A 15,939-nucleotide genomic window follows, 5' to 3' on the forward strand; every position below is an offset into this window, starting at 1 on the left:
GCATTATTTGCAAAGGTTGAAAGTAATTAAAAGGACATTCACTGAAAATGTCTAGTGTTACAAGCATCACTGAGTATTACTGTACCTGGAAGACTGGAGAACATCTCATGTAGTTTAGTGGGCGTGCTAAACTTTACCTTGTTTAGTCTTTCACACAGCAGTAAGACATACAAGAAAATCCTTCTCTAGAACTAGGAAGAAAACTTAAACAGCTGAAATTCAAGCTATGAAAAGAACTTCAGCAGTATAACCACTTGAGAGACAGGTAGCATTGGGTATGTTCAGAAAGCATGCTCTGCCATGCCACTCTGAGATGCACAGTAAAAAGGAAAGCTGATTTCAACACTCCAGAAGGTGTTGAGGTTATATGAATTAACTTTTCTTCTTCCCTTACCTAGCTTTACCTGATAAAACTGTGAGGGGGGAGAAGGAAGGGTAAGTGCATTTTGTTAATTTTTTTACTTCAGCAGTCACGCTGCAATATCTTGACCTACTTCTAGTTTAAACAATAGTATAACAAATATACTGTGGCTAGGGGAAAGGGATAAGAGCATGCTGTCTTATTTTCTTAGTAACTAATGCTGAACAGTTTAGCCAGTACAGGCCTGGGAGAGTGTGTTCTGAATGGAAATGAATGTGCAGGCAAACTTAAGTGTTTCATCTTTTTATTAGATCACTTGGTCATGCTAGAGAGCCAACCCAGTTTGAACAGGGATGGTGCAGCTGTGTCTTCCTCCTCTGTTGCAAGCTGTCTGAACAAGGAACCGGGGCGGAATGTTTCCTCTTCTGCTCTTATGACTGAAGGAGGTGGAACCTGTTTTGTTTTTGTTTAAAAAAAAAAAAAAGAGGATCAGTGACTGCTATAGTGCTTCTTACATTGATTCCACATACAGCCAGTTGTTAGCAGCTGCAGGGAGGCATGGTAGGGTAAGAGAATTAAGAACTATATGTAATTGAGTAGGAACTAAGTCCAACCTGAACCCCTGCCTCTCTGGCTACATATACAGGATTACTCAGCCTAAAAAGCCTTGTCTACCCTAGATTTCTAGTACTAGAGAGGGGTTCTAGGTTCTGGCATCATAGAGCTTCCCTCTCTCCCTGTGCAACTTTTTAAACTAGATCAGTATGTTGTTAACTAAAGATTTATAAGAATCGCTTAAATGTGATTGTTTTTACTGACTAGCCCAGGAAAGGGGCTAACTCCATTTTCTCCTGTGCTTTAGAAATGATAAAATACCACTGTCTTTATACCTAGCCAATAGTTTTTGATTAAGTACTCTGCACAATCTTACATGATTTATTACATAGTGGGATCTGAGAAAAGGGGGAGAGCATATCTGCTAGTAATTCAGAAAAGGGGCTTTCTATTAAACTATATATACATGCATCACTGCAGCCACAACTAGTAACACACAGGGGCAGGTATGGAAGAAACACTGTTTCTAAACTATACTAGATACCGTGGGAGCAAGAGGTAGATAACTTTTCTAAAATTGAATAGTTTTGAAACAAGTGTGCTCTTTGAAACAATTAAAGCCAAGAAGTTCTCCCCTGAATTACATGAAGGAGCAGAATGTGATAGGTTGGCCCCCATTTAGGTAAATGTCTCTATTCTTATAATAGAGAAGTGGATCTTTATTGAATGAAATCAGTCAGGACTGTGCCCTATTGCACCATGGTAGAGTATGGGTTCAGTAATGACTTGGAGGGATGAGTGCATTTAAGAATACCGCTTCCTGTAGCGGCTTGGTCTTCCTTGGCTCTCCCAGTCCTCCACCCAGGAGTCCTGCCTAAATAGACATTTAAACAGTGGGGAACGGGTATCAATGTGTACAATTTAGGTTAATATAAAATTTAATACAGAGCAACTGGACAACACTAAATGCCGTTGTAGGTGAAGCAAGCCACTCAGAATGCACACAAGCTTAAATACCCAAGCAAGATTTCTTCAGGAGTACAGGTCACCATCACACTGGAATGAAGTTTATAAAATAGTTAGATAGCATCCCTTAACAGCTTAACATGCCTTGCTACTTCCCTTAAATACAGATGAAGAAGCTAAATTTTAAGTTGTCACTGCATAAACTTAAGTCACCACTGCACTGACATGGTCTGTCAGCTGGGGGCTAGAGGTCTGGCATTTTGTGCTTCTGGACTTCCTTTTGGCCTTTAGCAAATCACTTAAGGAAAATGAGCTAATCGGGTTTTCTGTTGGCTTTTTTTTTTTTAAAAGGGGGGGGAGGGTGTGATTACTTGCAAAACTAATGTGAGGATTAGGATTTGTACAGTATTTTTAAGAGCAGCCCTGCTTGAGACTGTTTGAAAAGCACTTGTCTCTTACTAGGGGTTGCTGACTTAAATATTTACTCAACCTGTTCTCCCTTCGTAAGCACCCCTGAACCAATTTTTTTTTTTTTTTTTTTTTTTTTTTTTTTTTTTTTTTAAATGTCTCAGCAAGCCTGGAACCCTTATTTATAATGCTACTTCCCTGCTCTGATAACAGTAGGGATATGTGGTAAGATTAGGATGGTTTATAACAACTTCACCAACCTGAGTCTGATTTTCTGTGTTTTTAACAGCAGATTTAGTCTTTCGAGAGCTTGACATACTAAGCGGTAGAAGTCCAAATCTTAGAGAGAGAAATAAGGAAATGTATTCAGTCATACCGTTCAGTTCAAGACACTTGCTTTCTAAAAAGTGATATCTGCATCACTGAGCAAATTACCTTATTTGACTAGATGCTAATGGCAAGATATTGTAAGGCTCCTGGGAGCTCAGATTATTGCTTCTATTGGTATACTGATTCTCTGCCCCAGTGAGTAAGCCAAACAGGACCTAGAAGACAGGAAATAAATGCCATTTTTTTTTTTCAGGTGGCTGAGGATTCTGTAACACAGAAACTGCTCAAGTAACAAGCAGCACCTGCCTGTATACAGGTTTCAGAGTAGCAGCCGTGTTAGTCTGTATTCTCAAAAAGAAAGTACTAGTGGCACCTTAGAGACTAACAAATTTGTTTGAGCATAAGCTTTCATGAGCTGTAGCTCACAAACTTATGCTCAAATAAATGTTAGTCTCTAAGGTGCCACTAGTACTCAAACAAATTTATTTGAGCATAAGCTTTTGTGTTACAGATGAAGTGAGCTGTAGCTCATGAAAGCTAATGCTCAAACAAATTTGTTAGTCTAAGGTGCCACTAGTACTCCTTTTCTTTTTGCCTGTATATAGAAACTCTCAAATACACACAGAATTGTCTTTAATGCTGAATTCTTTCCCCAAACATTAACTTAATTTTTGGATTTCAAGGCCGCTGACTTGTCTGCCCGTGCCCTCTTAAATTTGTTTCCTTTAATCAGGGCTTCTCTAACTTACAGGGCTACAGTGGTGCAGCTGCAGCGCTTATAGGTAGTATTTTCACTAAGAACAGCCATACTGGGTCAGACCAAAGGTCCATCTAGCCCAGTATCCTGTCTTCCGACAGTGGCCAGTGCCAGGTGCCCCAAAGGGAATGAACAGAACAGGTAATCATCAAGTGATCCATCCCCTGTCACCTATTCCCAGCTTCTGGCAAAAGGAGAGCTGCTTCTGTCTGTATAGGTACTCCACCTTCCCTAGAGGCAGTACCTAGGTTGATAGAAGATCTGTGAAAAATAGCACTAACTACATCGCTCCACACCTCTGAGTGATGTAGTTATACTGACATAAGTTCCTAGTATAGACCATGCCTCAGCTAGCTGCCTGCTACTATAGTAGCAGAATCTGGGGCTGTCTGTGTGGCAGTTTGTATTTCACAAATTCTAATGACTCTCCCTTTCGGTTACAGAAGGAAGAGATCTGAGTAGGGGTGTGTATCTACCATGTTATAGAGAACTTGCTCAGCAAGCTATGCCTAGCTCCAGCTGACTTTAAATATCCCATCTGCAATGCTGAGTGCAGGCCAATAGTTAGCTGCAGTTGAACTGCATAATGGGAGGAAATGATCAGCCTGCTTGATGACTTTGCAGTAGAATAAAGCAGCAAACAGGTTTTGCAACATTTACTTCTATAGTAGGGAATTACTTTCCCCTAAACTTACAGAGGTTTGTTGCACCAGGCGGTTAAGGCTGCTATTTAAATGTGGAGTGAAAACATCCAAGTCAAATGGATCGATGTTGGCTTCTAGGAAGTCTGTCACCTTCTCAATCCTGCAACAAGGCCAAAAAGATGCCATTACGGATCTTCGTATTAAATAGAAGCAGATTACAAGGTGGACATATGCTTATGATGGGGGTAAGTGGAAATTGCTATTGCAGTGGTCCTACATGAAACTGAGCTGCTCCCCTCGCAGCTGACCTGTGTCTGAGTACAAGCAGGCAGCATGCATCAGAGGAGCAGCAGTTTTCAGTGTCACAAGGGGCTTCCCCAGTTTGTTGTGACAGAAGGAAAACTTGCATTTAATTAGCCTCCTACTGTGTCAACACTTATCTGTGACAGGGAAGAGGGGAATGTACTTTAGTGGAACTTTGAAGGCTTTTCCGTTCCTATTTACAGAACACTCAGAGCGGGAGCCAAGTGGCTGAGTGGGATTTGTGCTCCCTGTTCTTCGGCTTCACAAACCTGTTGCTAAACAGGTGTGATTTCTAGAAGTAAGGTTCTTCAAGACTAGTTCCATGACCAGGCAGAAGAGTTCTCTGGAGGCATCAGTTAGCTATACCAGGTCTACCCCCGTGGAGGAGACTGGTTGTCCTGGCTCAGCTCCAATACCCCACCCTCATCCCACTCTGACATTTTTAGACTGTGCTTAAGAGTTGGTGAAAAGATGATGGATAATGGCAGACATACCAATGTCCCATAGGTTGCCCTGTAGGGCTTCTAGCTTTCCCTGAAGAACTTCTGTAGGTGGCTTCTGTCATAGAGCAAGGCTGAATAAGCCACTTTCTGTTTAGACTGCCTTTAAGTTGTGATTGTGTGTGAGGAAGTAGGATGTCAGAACTGGACTGAACTTGCTTCAGACCCTGAACGGCCTTTCTGATGCTTGGCTTAGAACGCTGGCAGTGCACTGTACCTGGAGTCCTGCTTGCTCCTGCTGGTTTTTGCTTCCTCACTCTTAGCCGTTAGGACTATATTCAAATAACGCAGATCATAGAGCACCTGCAACGCCCTGTTCTGAGTCATTGGGAATGTGCCTTCCTTCTGTAAGGAAGGCAGAAGGGTACGTTTCAACATTCTCTTTATAATAATGGGTTTCAGAGTAGCAGCCGTGTTAGTCTGTATTCGCAAAAAGAAAAGGAGTACTTGTGGCACCTTAGAGACTAACAAATTTATTAGAGCATAAGCTTTCGTGAGCTACAGCTCACTTCCGAAGTGAGCTGTAGCTCACGAAAGCTTATGCTCTAATAAATTTGTTAGTCTCTAAGGTGCCACAAGTACTCCTTTTCTTTTTATAATAATGGTTTCCAAAGGTTTTTTTCAAGACAGAACACACAAAATACTCAGACCAATCAGCAGCAGGCTTAAGTCCGACAGTTCAGTTAACTATCCTATGCCACATCTGCTTGTCACATCCTCTTTGTATGTTGACTCATATTGTATGCTCCTCAGGGCAGACACGGTCTCATTTGTGAAGTGCCATGAACGTCTTAGCCCTAACTCTTTTAAAGGCTTCTGGACACATTAGCAAAGCCACATTGAAAAGAAATGACCAAACCAGTCATGCCAAGCATCTCCCGAAGCAGAAGAAAAGACTTAAGTATGTTCTGACACGTGTATTGGACAAAAAGCATTCACTTCAGTTTCTAAAATTGAATATGAAGAAGATCTCCTGTCTAGTCTATTACTGTAGTAACACCATGGCTCTCCTGGAACTGCAGCCATCTCTCTTAGCATCATGCTAATGGGAAAGTAGGGCCTTAAAAAGCTCTGTTTCCCTTTCAGAGGCCTTTGCTGGCAATCCAGGCAGACAGGTGGAAGAAATAGAGCATTGTCACTAGAGCATGCAAGCGGCTACTTCCCTTTCCTGCACAGGCTCTCAAGGTCTTACAGCACTTTACAGTCTCAAAACCCATGAAAGGAAGGCTTGGATGATAACTGCAGGTGGGGAAACTGAGGCACCGGAGTGTAGAGATTTCGCATTGAGCTGGATCCCAGTCCCAGGCTATGTCCCATAAAACATGCTTAAATTTCTAGGGGCTTCTCAGGGATGAATTTTTGGGGTTTCCTGATCAGCAGGAAAGACAGACTATAATCGTGACTGCACTTGCAGACAGCTTTTAGTACAACCATAAATCCAGGGTGTAGAACAAAATCCCAGCTGCATACCTTCTCCTGCTTCTCTTCAACAAGCTTCTCATAGCCACCCAGCACTTCCGCCAGGCAGGTCTTCAGCAGCAGCTGCAAGGTACGCTTTGGTAGAGCGTGACCTCCAACCCGATTGACTTCTTGACACAAGCTGAATAGGAGGCATTGAACATACCAGGATGGCTGTTGGGGGGGGAAAAACCACACACATGACACCAAGCTGATATGTTCCTGACCTTTCTGTATGGGATGTTGGCATTATCAAGGTGAATGAGAGAGGTTATGTGAATTCTGGGTTTCTCCTGGTATCTTCTCCTTCCTCATCACCAACCTTGGTCTCTTGCCTTCTCCCCTCACAGAACCCTGCCTCAGTGCTCCCATCCTATCCTACCTCCTTACCCTTACTGACTCTCGACATACCCTTTCCCTCATCATCCTCTGGATCTTTCCCCTCCATGAAGCATGTCCTGGTCTCCACTATCTTCAGAACCATCTGTTAGCTGGAAAGGCAGATGGGGCTATCATCCCTTCTATTCTAAAATCAGGAAATATGCAATCTACGACCAACGTACTGATTTTCCCTCCTCTAGGTCTGCCTAATCTTCCTTCCAGATGGGCTTCTAACTTTTTTCCACTCTACTGAAACTGGTTTCATTTTGGTCTTCAGTTACCTCTTCCTGGTCAAACCTCCAGGCTTCTACTCTATCCTCATCCTAGAGCTGCAGCTCAACCCCTCCTTCCTGACATCTTATCCTCAGCAGGGTTCTGAGATACTATCTTTTCTCCTCTGTGTTTTTTGGTGGGGGTTCCCCAGGGCTTTCCCTTTGCTCTTTCCATTAGTTTTAGCCACCATCTGTATTGCTGATAACTCACAAATCTCTTTCTACCACTGGCCTGTCTCCTATCCAATCCCACATTTCAATTGTCTGATGTCCTCATAGGCATCGAGATTAAATACATTAAAGGTTATAAGGTGCTCAGATAAGTACTTGTCTGGCTTCCATCACTGTACTAAGACAGATCTTAAATTGAATACAGACAAAAACTGAACTTGTCTTCCCACTTTTTCTATCACTGTTCACAACACCATCCTCCCAGTCACTCAGGCTTACAATCTGAGGGGTATTTTTTTACTCCTCCTTTTCCCTTACCCCACACTTGCAAGATATTCCAAAACTTGATGCTACTTCCTTCATTCTATCCTTTGCTTTTCCCCCACCCAGCCCTGCCTCTTGTTCAGGCCTCAGTATAGCCTGCCTTGCTTACTGCAGTATCTTCCCTCTTCACCCCAATGTCTCTCTCACACATCCACTTCCTTCAGTCTATATAAAATGCTGCTGCTAAACTCCTCTTTCTTGCCTGTCTGATCATGTAACTCCTCCCTTTCTTCAATCCCTCAGTTGACTTACCAGCCAATATTGCATCAAGTTTAAGCTGCTTGTCACCACCTTCAAAAGTCTACATAGCTTTGTTTCTCCCAACTTTCCTACCCCTGTCCCTACTGCTCCACTAATGCTGCCCAATCTCATCCACTTGTTTGTCAGATTTATACAATCACCACCTTGCCTTCTTTCCTACAGCTCATCCTAGTCCACCTTTGAGTTTGTCTTAAACTCACTTCTGCTGCACTGCCTTTAAGGAATCTTATTGATTTGTACATTATAAGCTGCCTTTTTTAATTCCCCTTTCCCTGACTATCTCTACAGTGGAAGCATCTCAGGGCAGGGACTGTTCTCCTTAAGCATTACTCAGCACACAATGAAAGGTACTGCAAATTAGTAATAAAGCCAAAAAGTTGGGATACAGGTGATGTGGTAACAGTGTTATACACCAACCATTCTGGGTACAGCACCAAGTCAGCAACATGGACTTTAGGGACTGCTTTTAGTGAGAGAGGGAATGTTAGCCAGTGGCTGGCTGGGGCTTATCCCTTACAGCGTATTTACATTCACATTCTATAGGACAGACAGGAAGAAGAGCTCTGTGGAAGTGCAAAAGTCTCTAACCAACAGAAGTTGGTTCAATAAAAGCTCTCTCTCATATCTTGAGACAGAGAGCAACAACACTGCATACGTATTCTTTGGCAGAAATCCTAAGATCTTAAAGTTGCCCCCTAAGACTTGGATATGTGACCGTGAGTGCAGGAAGATTTCATAAGATAGGACAGAATTCAGTGAAACCTCCTAGAGTGAAATGCAGGTTTACTGACTATTTAACAAGCAGCTTTTGGCCTCCCGAAAGATTTCCCTCCATTCACCCAGAGGACATAGCTCACACCTGTACAGGGAGTCGGATCTTTGATGTTACGCTGCTTCCCGTTTCTGTCTCCTCCTGAATTTCAATTTCATCCCAGTTGGTGGCTGTAGCTAAGATAGAGCCAGCTGTATCTAGCAGCAAAGTTTTGGTGAAACTGTGAACCAGGACCTAGAAGGGAAAAATACAAATATTCAGTAACAGGCCAATGCAGGTACTAGGGGTCAGGCAGTCTATTTATGGCTCCCTTGTGTTTTTCATTTAGTGAATCTGCTGAGGAGACTGAGGTGGGCGAAGTATTTTCCATTTGTCTTTAAGAGCGTCACACCAAGGGGATCTGGCACCTCAGAGAGTGACTATTTCAGAGCCATAGCTCAGCCTTATTCATTGGAAATTGATTAGGTACCTAATTCTTGTAGTGGCAGTGTTCTAATGAATGGAAAGTCTCTGAAGAACTAGAACTACAAGCACAGTGGTGGCTGTGGGCAGCAGTGAAAGAGAAACCTAAATAGGAAAGGAATGTGTCCAAAGAAAACTGGCTACTTACTTTTAAAACAGTTGAAGTCCAAATCTGATATGCAAAAAGGCTCTGTTGCAGGAGTTGTTCTTTCACTTCCTGCCACTTGGCCTGCAGGGGATTCACCTCCTGGATTTTCCCTTTCCCCAGCTTTTTAAAAGACCGGGTCTCCCTCATTACATTCTCTGTGCTGCCTGATTTACCCAGAATGCACTGCTTCAGGTGAGGACACAGTTCACCTAGTGACTGACAAAGTCTTGCCATGAAGAGGACGGTATTAAGTTTGGCATCATTCAGAGCGTCTGTGTCTCCTTTCAGCTTGTCCTCAGCACTCTGCAGCTCTTCTCTAACACAGCCCAAGACGTACTGAATGCAGGTAATGCAGTGATCACGGAGCAGCTCTTCTACGGTGCCAATATCAGCATATCTATCAAAAGCAGAGTTCCTGGACTGCATACCCAATATCTCTTTGGGTTTGGAAGAGTCAGAAGGAAGGTAGGACAGAAGGTCATCCAGTTTGGCCTTCAGTTTGGTATCCAAGGCAGAACAGAAGCTCTGCACACAGGGAGTGAGAGCCTGAGCCTTCATAGAGAGGCCACTCTTTGCAAATTGGCTGCGGTTTGCCACGTTGACCCAGGCAGCATCAGAAGGCAGGTCGCTGGGGCTCTCTGACCACAGAAACAAAGCCATGTTGTGTTCAAACTGGATGTGCTTACTGGGGGCGGAGGTACTGGACTTGACTTCAAGCTCCTGTAGAGCTAAGATAAGAAGCTGTTTCGAACTGCTGGAGATGGAGTCAAATCCTTCCTTCGTCAGGGTCTGGAAAAGAGAACTTTCCTTTCTCAGGTCTCAGTGACTGCCCCATCACCCATTTTAAGAGTGCCTCTATGGCTGCTGAAAGGTACTGTGGATGGCCCTGGAGAGCAAAGACCTCTCTCCCCAAACAGTACCGCAAGGGGAGCAGCTGTGCAAGCTTCCCCATGCAGCACCAGCCTCCCCCCCGCCTCCCCCCACTGTTCCCTCTACGCTGTGCATGTGTGCGCGCACACACACAGATCCTAAACCCTGCACCCACAGTGAAGCACCATGCGCACAAAACTGTACACAGAAGAAATTTTTTGGGCACATGGCCTGTCAAAAAATTAGAGGGAACATTACCCCCCCACCTAATGTATGCCCCTCATGACCTGTTCTCTGCTGAGACTGCCAGGCTAGGGAAGCAGACAGCACTTAAACACTTCCAAAGTCAGCCTGGTTAAGCCCCGACAGCATCTCACCTGTAACCTGTCCAAGAAAAGCTGCCGCAGCAAGTCCTCCCAGAAGGAGATGGGCTTGTCCAAGAGTCGGTGACACACTGTGTCCCAGTTCTGGCTCATGGACTCACCAGTGAGCAGCTCCCACACAGCGTCACGGATGCCGGCTAGGCCTTTCAAGCTCTTCACATAGCCCAGCAGAGTGATGAGCCCAGATTTGATATCTTCATTACACCTGAAAGCAATATTCATTTCAGTCCCATTCCCTCATATCACAGCTCCAGGCAATGCAGCAAAGAACTTTTACTTTACTGTTCTAGGCTGGACTACAAAGGGATTCTTATTGCTGTGTGAAAGGATGCAGCAAGGAGGCCTCTGGCCCAGCTGAGAATGACCTAGGAAGTTTACCTGCCACCTCTCAGTGATCCAGCCACTTGCATTCCTGGCCACGTTAACCCACATGTTATATCTTCCCCAGGAACTACTAGCAGCACATCATGCTCTCCTACAGGGTCCCAGCCCATGTATCTCAGTGCCCTGGACCACAGGCAAGGAGTGCTGTACCAGTGTTGGGCAAAGACCATCACATTACTCTGCAACAATTCCCCTCTAGCCAACCTAGCACGTGGGCCCTTGACGGAGGTGCTCTTTGGAGAATAAAATGGGGCAGCCAGGCAGGGAGACATTTGGGGGTAGGAATTCCTCTCAACCAAAGAAGGCTTCAGACTTCAGTTTGACTGCAGCTAATAGCTACCATTTGATTACACTTTCATGCATTTCATAGGTAGAGGGCAGAGTCACATGGGGCTGACTGAGCCACTACATAAGGAAAGGGAGGCCAGACTGTTACTCTCCTCTTAGCAAGGCATGCTGGGAAAGGGGAGGAGCTGGGACCTTTATAATGTAGGCTCTGCCAGCTCTCTTGCACAATCTCAGGAGGATAGCAGTAAGAAAAAAGAGATGCTGGAATGAGAACAACCCCAGGAAAGAAAAACTGAAGAGTACAGGTAAGGACCTAGAGGCATTTTTCTACTTGAATAAGAATTTGGGAGACTTTAATTTTCTGTAATACTGCAGGAACACTAGACACAGATCACTCAGCATTGCAGGGAAGTGGTCTGGTTATAATCTGCTGCCTTATTGATGTATTGAACAACCTGGCTTTCAAGAAAGCTTTTAGTCTATATCATCCCTTATCTCAGCATTTCTGTGGCAGACAAGGGTGTCCTGATACGCTTCTATGGGTATAACAGGCAGGTGAGTAGACTTGGCTCCATTTTATGACCCCCGGCCAAGGCTTGCTGTAGAGCTGCTTAGGTGCTGCAGAAGCCCTCTATGCTGCTAGAGGGATCTAGTGGTGTCCGATGGCGCCTCACTCCCTTTCACTAGAGGAGGAATACAGTGACAGAACAAGTACTGTCCTAATCCATCCCTTAAAAGAAGCTCCCGCTATACACTCACATGTTAATCCACTTCTGAAGAGTGTCTCTCAGGTAGTCCTGGCTAATTGGATGTGCCAGGGTTCGGAGGGTTGGCTGGAACTCTATAATGGACAGTGGTAGATATTTGAACCAGCTGCTCAGCTGCATCTCCTCTTTCAAAACTTTGATGCCTTTACCTAGAAGAATTGTGCCACATGAGTGGGGTGGGTTCAATGGGGTCTTGACTAAGCCCCATTTGTATGAGGAATATGCACAAATGACCATTAGATAGTGAAGCCAATCCCAAACCTCATTGCCTGAGCAAGCTGCTCACCTGCTGGATCCTGGCCTGTTGTGCTCTCCAGCATTGAAAAGAGCAAGCTGCAGGGCAGGGATGGATCTGAGGGCACCCCTTCAGGCAGAGTGTAAAACAGGGCATGAGCTTGGTACAAGGTGGTGGTTAGCAACTCCATCAATGAACACACCTGAGCTTTTATTCCAGCACCTAAAAAGAAAAATTTCTTACTGAGAGGCAGCAGCCCTAACCTTCCTCATTAAAGCAGTCCCATAATAAGAACAATGCTGGTCAGAAAGGACAAAGTTTTCCAAGGCAGCTGTGTATTTACAGTGAAGATACCAGCTATCTGTTCCCATAGATAATGGAGATGGGCCTAACATAAGCAACTGAGCATGGGGTAACTAATACATGCAACAAAGCAGAGTTATTGTGATGGATCAGTTAGCTACAGAAGTACCTCTGAGCCAATCACCCCCCATCTTGTGATAAAGGAGTCTCCTGCAAGCTATCCTGTTTGGCCACTACTGTTTTTAAAGGACCAAGGGAAATAATTAGCTGTCTCTTAACCCTGATTCAATGCAACAAAGTTCCCATGAAGGCTACAAAATAGGATAAACCCCGTTCCACTCAGTTTCTGCTCTTTTCTTGAGATGGGAAAGAGACCTTAGAGCTTCCTTTAATATTAGTTCAGGAGCGAAGCAAGTTGTACTGACCGTGATGTGGCTGGTTCAGAAGTTGCTGAACAGCTGACTTCCTGGCCAGCAGGAAGTCTGTCAGGGCTTGGCGTGGAGAGCTGTCCTCCAAAAGCATGATGGAACATAAGGCCTCTGCCACTGCTTGGTCAGAAACGGCCTGGCATTTTAGCAGCGATTTGCTTTCATGCAATATGGTGGATCTAATAAAGAAACAAGTCAGATGCAGTCACCAGGTGTTGAACAAGGTTGCCAGCTTTCTAATTACTGACAACGAGACCCCCGAGGCCATCTCCTGCTCGCTCCTCTCCACACACACCCCGTTCGTCACTCGCTGCTTTCCCCGTAGCTGGATCCTCTCCACATCCCTCCCTCGACTGCCAGCTGGGCTCCCTTTACTCCGGAGCTGCAGCCTGATGCAGAGCCTGCCTGCCCATGAGATGCAAGTAGGAGATGGCCCTGGCTGAGCAAGAGACTAAATAGAACCTATGGGAAACAGAAGGTTCCCAGGTTTTTTTTTTTATATCCATGGGTGCAATCAACAGGAGTCACCTATGAGGCACCTAGGGCAGCTGATTGTCTGGCTCAGTCCTGGAACCTGACCTCATCAACCCTTCCTACCCCAGTAGCTGTAAAGTATAAGGTGGAACAGTGCAATCTTAAAAGGGTGGTTTAAATTCCATGATCCTGCCAGCTTGGTAAACTAACACTGCTTACATTCTTACTCTAGTACACAGCATTTTGAACCTTTCAAAGTAATAACCCTCTACCAGGAAACTGCCAAAGGTGCCAAAGCTAATTCAGCCATCCAACTGGAATGGACTGTCCTGCATATAAAAGGTTTGTTGCATCTTGAGTTGCTCAGGGGATGGAAACACGTCTGCTAGTGGGAAGGCAACAGCTCACTTTATGCAATTCCTTCAAGAGTGATGCCTGACAAGCATAGAGGGAGCTATGTTCAGCCCTTCTCTTAAGAGAGAGAAAATAGGGGAGGAAAAAAATATTCACCACCACCACACTTCTTCCCATGAGGAAGGAGAAATCTAGAACGGCACTGGGAGTCAAAACTCCTGGGTTCTACTGTCAGTTCTGCCAGTGGCAGTCAGTATGATGTTGGGTAAGCTGCTTCACCTCTGTCTCTCAGCTCTTGTGGCTGTGGAACAATAATCCCTACTTCTAGGAAAAAGAGGATAGGAGGCTATGTTTGTATCGGGCCTTCAAGTAGGTTTAATATATTACGGCAGTGCAATGCTCTGACAGCATTTGCAAACTGGCTCTGGCGGGCCTGCAAATACCACCACGCTGCTTACCTAAAGTGGCTGGCTGCTGCCACTTGTCGTACAAGGATGGGGAAGCGTGCCAGGATGGGACTGTAACAGGAGCTGGAGGAATCCAGCTGCAGGAGGCTGTGGAGATGGCAGCAGAGCAGGTAGAGATGAGTGGCACGTAAGTACTGAGAGGCCTCCATGGCACTCCAGATCTTCTCCGGAATCTCCAGCAGCAGCTTGATCCGCGCTGCGGTGCTATAGAACTTCTCCTGCGAGTGCCGCATAGTCTGGGCGTGAAAGGAGAGGCTTTGACTGTGGGTACAATCACACTGCCGAGGGAACAACAACGGTCCCCCGCAGTAATTCTGCTAACTTCAGAAGCTACCCGAGCTTTGTCCCTGTACGTTTCCGTGACGTGACCCCTAACAGGCGAAAGCCGGACAGAACTCAGTCCTGCAACCCAGGCTTTGGGTAAACTGACAACGCGACCCCCACCGCAGCAATGCCCAGCTCAGGAGCTCGTCTCACAGGCTGTGCTATCCACCCTGGCAGGAAGGAAAAGGCCGAGCTGGTGCAGGGGCCACCAGGCAGGAGTGGCGCTGCGATGCAGCAGGGTCTCACAAGGACAACCCCGACCGCCGACGAGGAGGAGGGGCTGTGGGGCAGGGGCACCCCCTAGCCCTTGCGGGGCTCCAGCAGTGACGCTAGGGTGTAGCCGGCGCCCGCTGCCTGGCTATAGGTCGGGGGCCGGCCCTTGGGCCAAGGCTGCCCCGACCACGGCTTGTTCCGGCCCCGCCCCCTCGCTCACCTGGTGGCGCAGGCCCCGCCCCCTCGCTCACCTGGTGGCGCAGGCCCCGCCCCCTCGCTCACCTGGGCCCCCCGGGCGCCCCGCGGCCCCGGCGCCCCGCGCTGCAGGCCCCGCACCGCCCCCAGCAGGTGCTCGGCGCTGAGGCGCATCTCGGCGATGGTGTCGGCCGCCTCGATGAGGTCCCGGTAGCGCTCCCCCACCATCTGCCGCAGCTCCTCCCGCTTCTGCTCGATGCCCGCCCGCAGCCGCCGCTCCACCTCGCGCAGCTCGGCCGCCGTGTGGGTCTCGAACAGCGCCGCCGCCTCCGTGCCCCGCGGCAGCCCGGGCGCCGCCGCCGCCGCCATCTTGGGCGCGACCCTGGGCGGCCACCGTCCGTCTCGCGAGGCGGGGGCGTGTCCTTTTGCCCGTGACGTGTCCGAGGGGGGACGGCAGCGACACTTCCGGGCACCGGGGGGGGGGGAGGCATCGCTCGGCGCCATCTTTGTGAGGGCTCGCGGGACTTCCGGTTATTGCTCATCTGCCTCAGGAGCCGCCATCTTTGTGAGGGGCAAGGGCACCCTCCCCATTGAGCCCCGCCCCCCTCCCCCAACTCCTTCCTTAGGGGCACCCTCACTTCCCCGCCCCCCATCCCTTTCCCTAGGGCTCCCTCATGTCACCATCCCTGTCCATGGGGTGCTCACCTCCTCCCCCCCCCAGCCCCAGCCCCAGCCCCATCGCCTTCCCACAGAGCCTTTCCTGCCAGAGCAAGGGGCAGGATCTGCTGTCCTGGCCCCCTCAGAGAGGCTGACGTTATCCTGTCCCATCCCCCTGGGCCATTGTGCGGGTGCTTCCCGGGCCCCGGGATGGAGCAAGTCACAGAGAGATTTTAAACCTGGAAGAACTCCTCCGATTTCCTGTTCATACCAGAAATGCCCCCACTCCCTTGTTTTCCTCCCTCCGCTCTTCCTGCATTTCTAACGCACCCATCGTCGTGGAACCTCGACCCCGATTCCCACAAAGCAATAATCCACCACAATAAAAAAAAACCCCACCCTCCCTGAGTTCTCGAAGCTTAGTCGTCGTCCACTTTTTCACAAGCGTTTGTTTTACAACAAGGCTGTCTCCCTTGACTTTTTAGATTCATCTCTGAGAGCCTGGAGTCCACCTCTTCCTTTCG

General features: G+C 47.2%; 1 protein-coding gene across 4 annotated transcripts; it reads right to left on the reverse strand.

Annotated features, from left to right (window-relative positions):
• Positions 1 to 648: 648 nt before the first annotated feature.
• COG1 (component of oligomeric golgi complex 1) lies at positions 649 to 15,201 on the reverse strand. 4 transcript variants are annotated; one of them, XM_038371082.2, is made up of 15 exons: positions 14,846 to 15,201; positions 14,018 to 14,262; positions 12,729 to 12,910; positions 12,052 to 12,222; positions 11,758 to 11,914; positions 10,321 to 10,531; positions 9,074 to 9,862; positions 8,551 to 8,697; positions 6,295 to 6,456; positions 5,042 to 5,169; positions 4,073 to 4,181; positions 2,726 to 2,835; positions 2,551 to 2,629; positions 1,934 to 1,972; positions 649 to 814 (listed from the first exon to the last, which is right to left on the reverse strand). In XM_038371082.2, exons 1-14 carry the CDS (start codon positions 15,125 to 15,127, stop codon positions 1,949 to 1,951), a joined length of 2,796 nt encoding a protein of 931 aa, XP_038227010.1. In that variant the 5' UTR covers positions 15,128 to 15,201; the 3' UTR covers positions 649 to 814; positions 1,934 to 1,948. The 4 variants fall into 4 exon arrangements, with proteins under 4 accessions (XP_038227010.1, XP_043352226.1, XP_038227009.1 ...); XM_043496291.1 differs by lacking the exon at positions 1,934 to 1,972 and having other exon boundaries at positions 5,042 to 5,166; XM_038371081.2 differs by lacking the exon at positions 1,934 to 1,972.
• Positions 15,202 to 15,939: the final 738 nt, after the last annotated feature.

The sequence above is a fragment of the Dermochelys coriacea genome, chromosome 14, assembly GCF_009764565.3.
Source record: "Dermochelys coriacea isolate rDerCor1 chromosome 14, rDerCor1.pri.v4, whole genome shotgun sequence".
Taxonomy (NCBI): Eukaryota; Metazoa; Chordata; order Testudines; family Dermochelyidae; genus Dermochelys; species Dermochelys coriacea.

Excerpts from the sequence above, each read along its gene's own strand:
- COG1 (XM_038371081.2), bottom strand. The coding sequence starts at position 15,127 with ATGGCGGCGGCGGCGGCGCCCGGGCTGCCGCGGGGCACGGAGGCGGCG. Across the intron at positions 12,223-12,728 it reads TCTGAACCAGCCACATCACG|GTGCTGGAATAAAAGCTCAG; the intron begins GTCAGTACAACT and ends TTTTCTTTTTAG. Across the intron at positions 2,836-4,072 it reads GCCTGGTGCAACAAACCTCT|GTCCTGTTTGGCTTACTCAC; the intron begins GTAAGTTTAGGG and ends CCTGTCTTCTAG.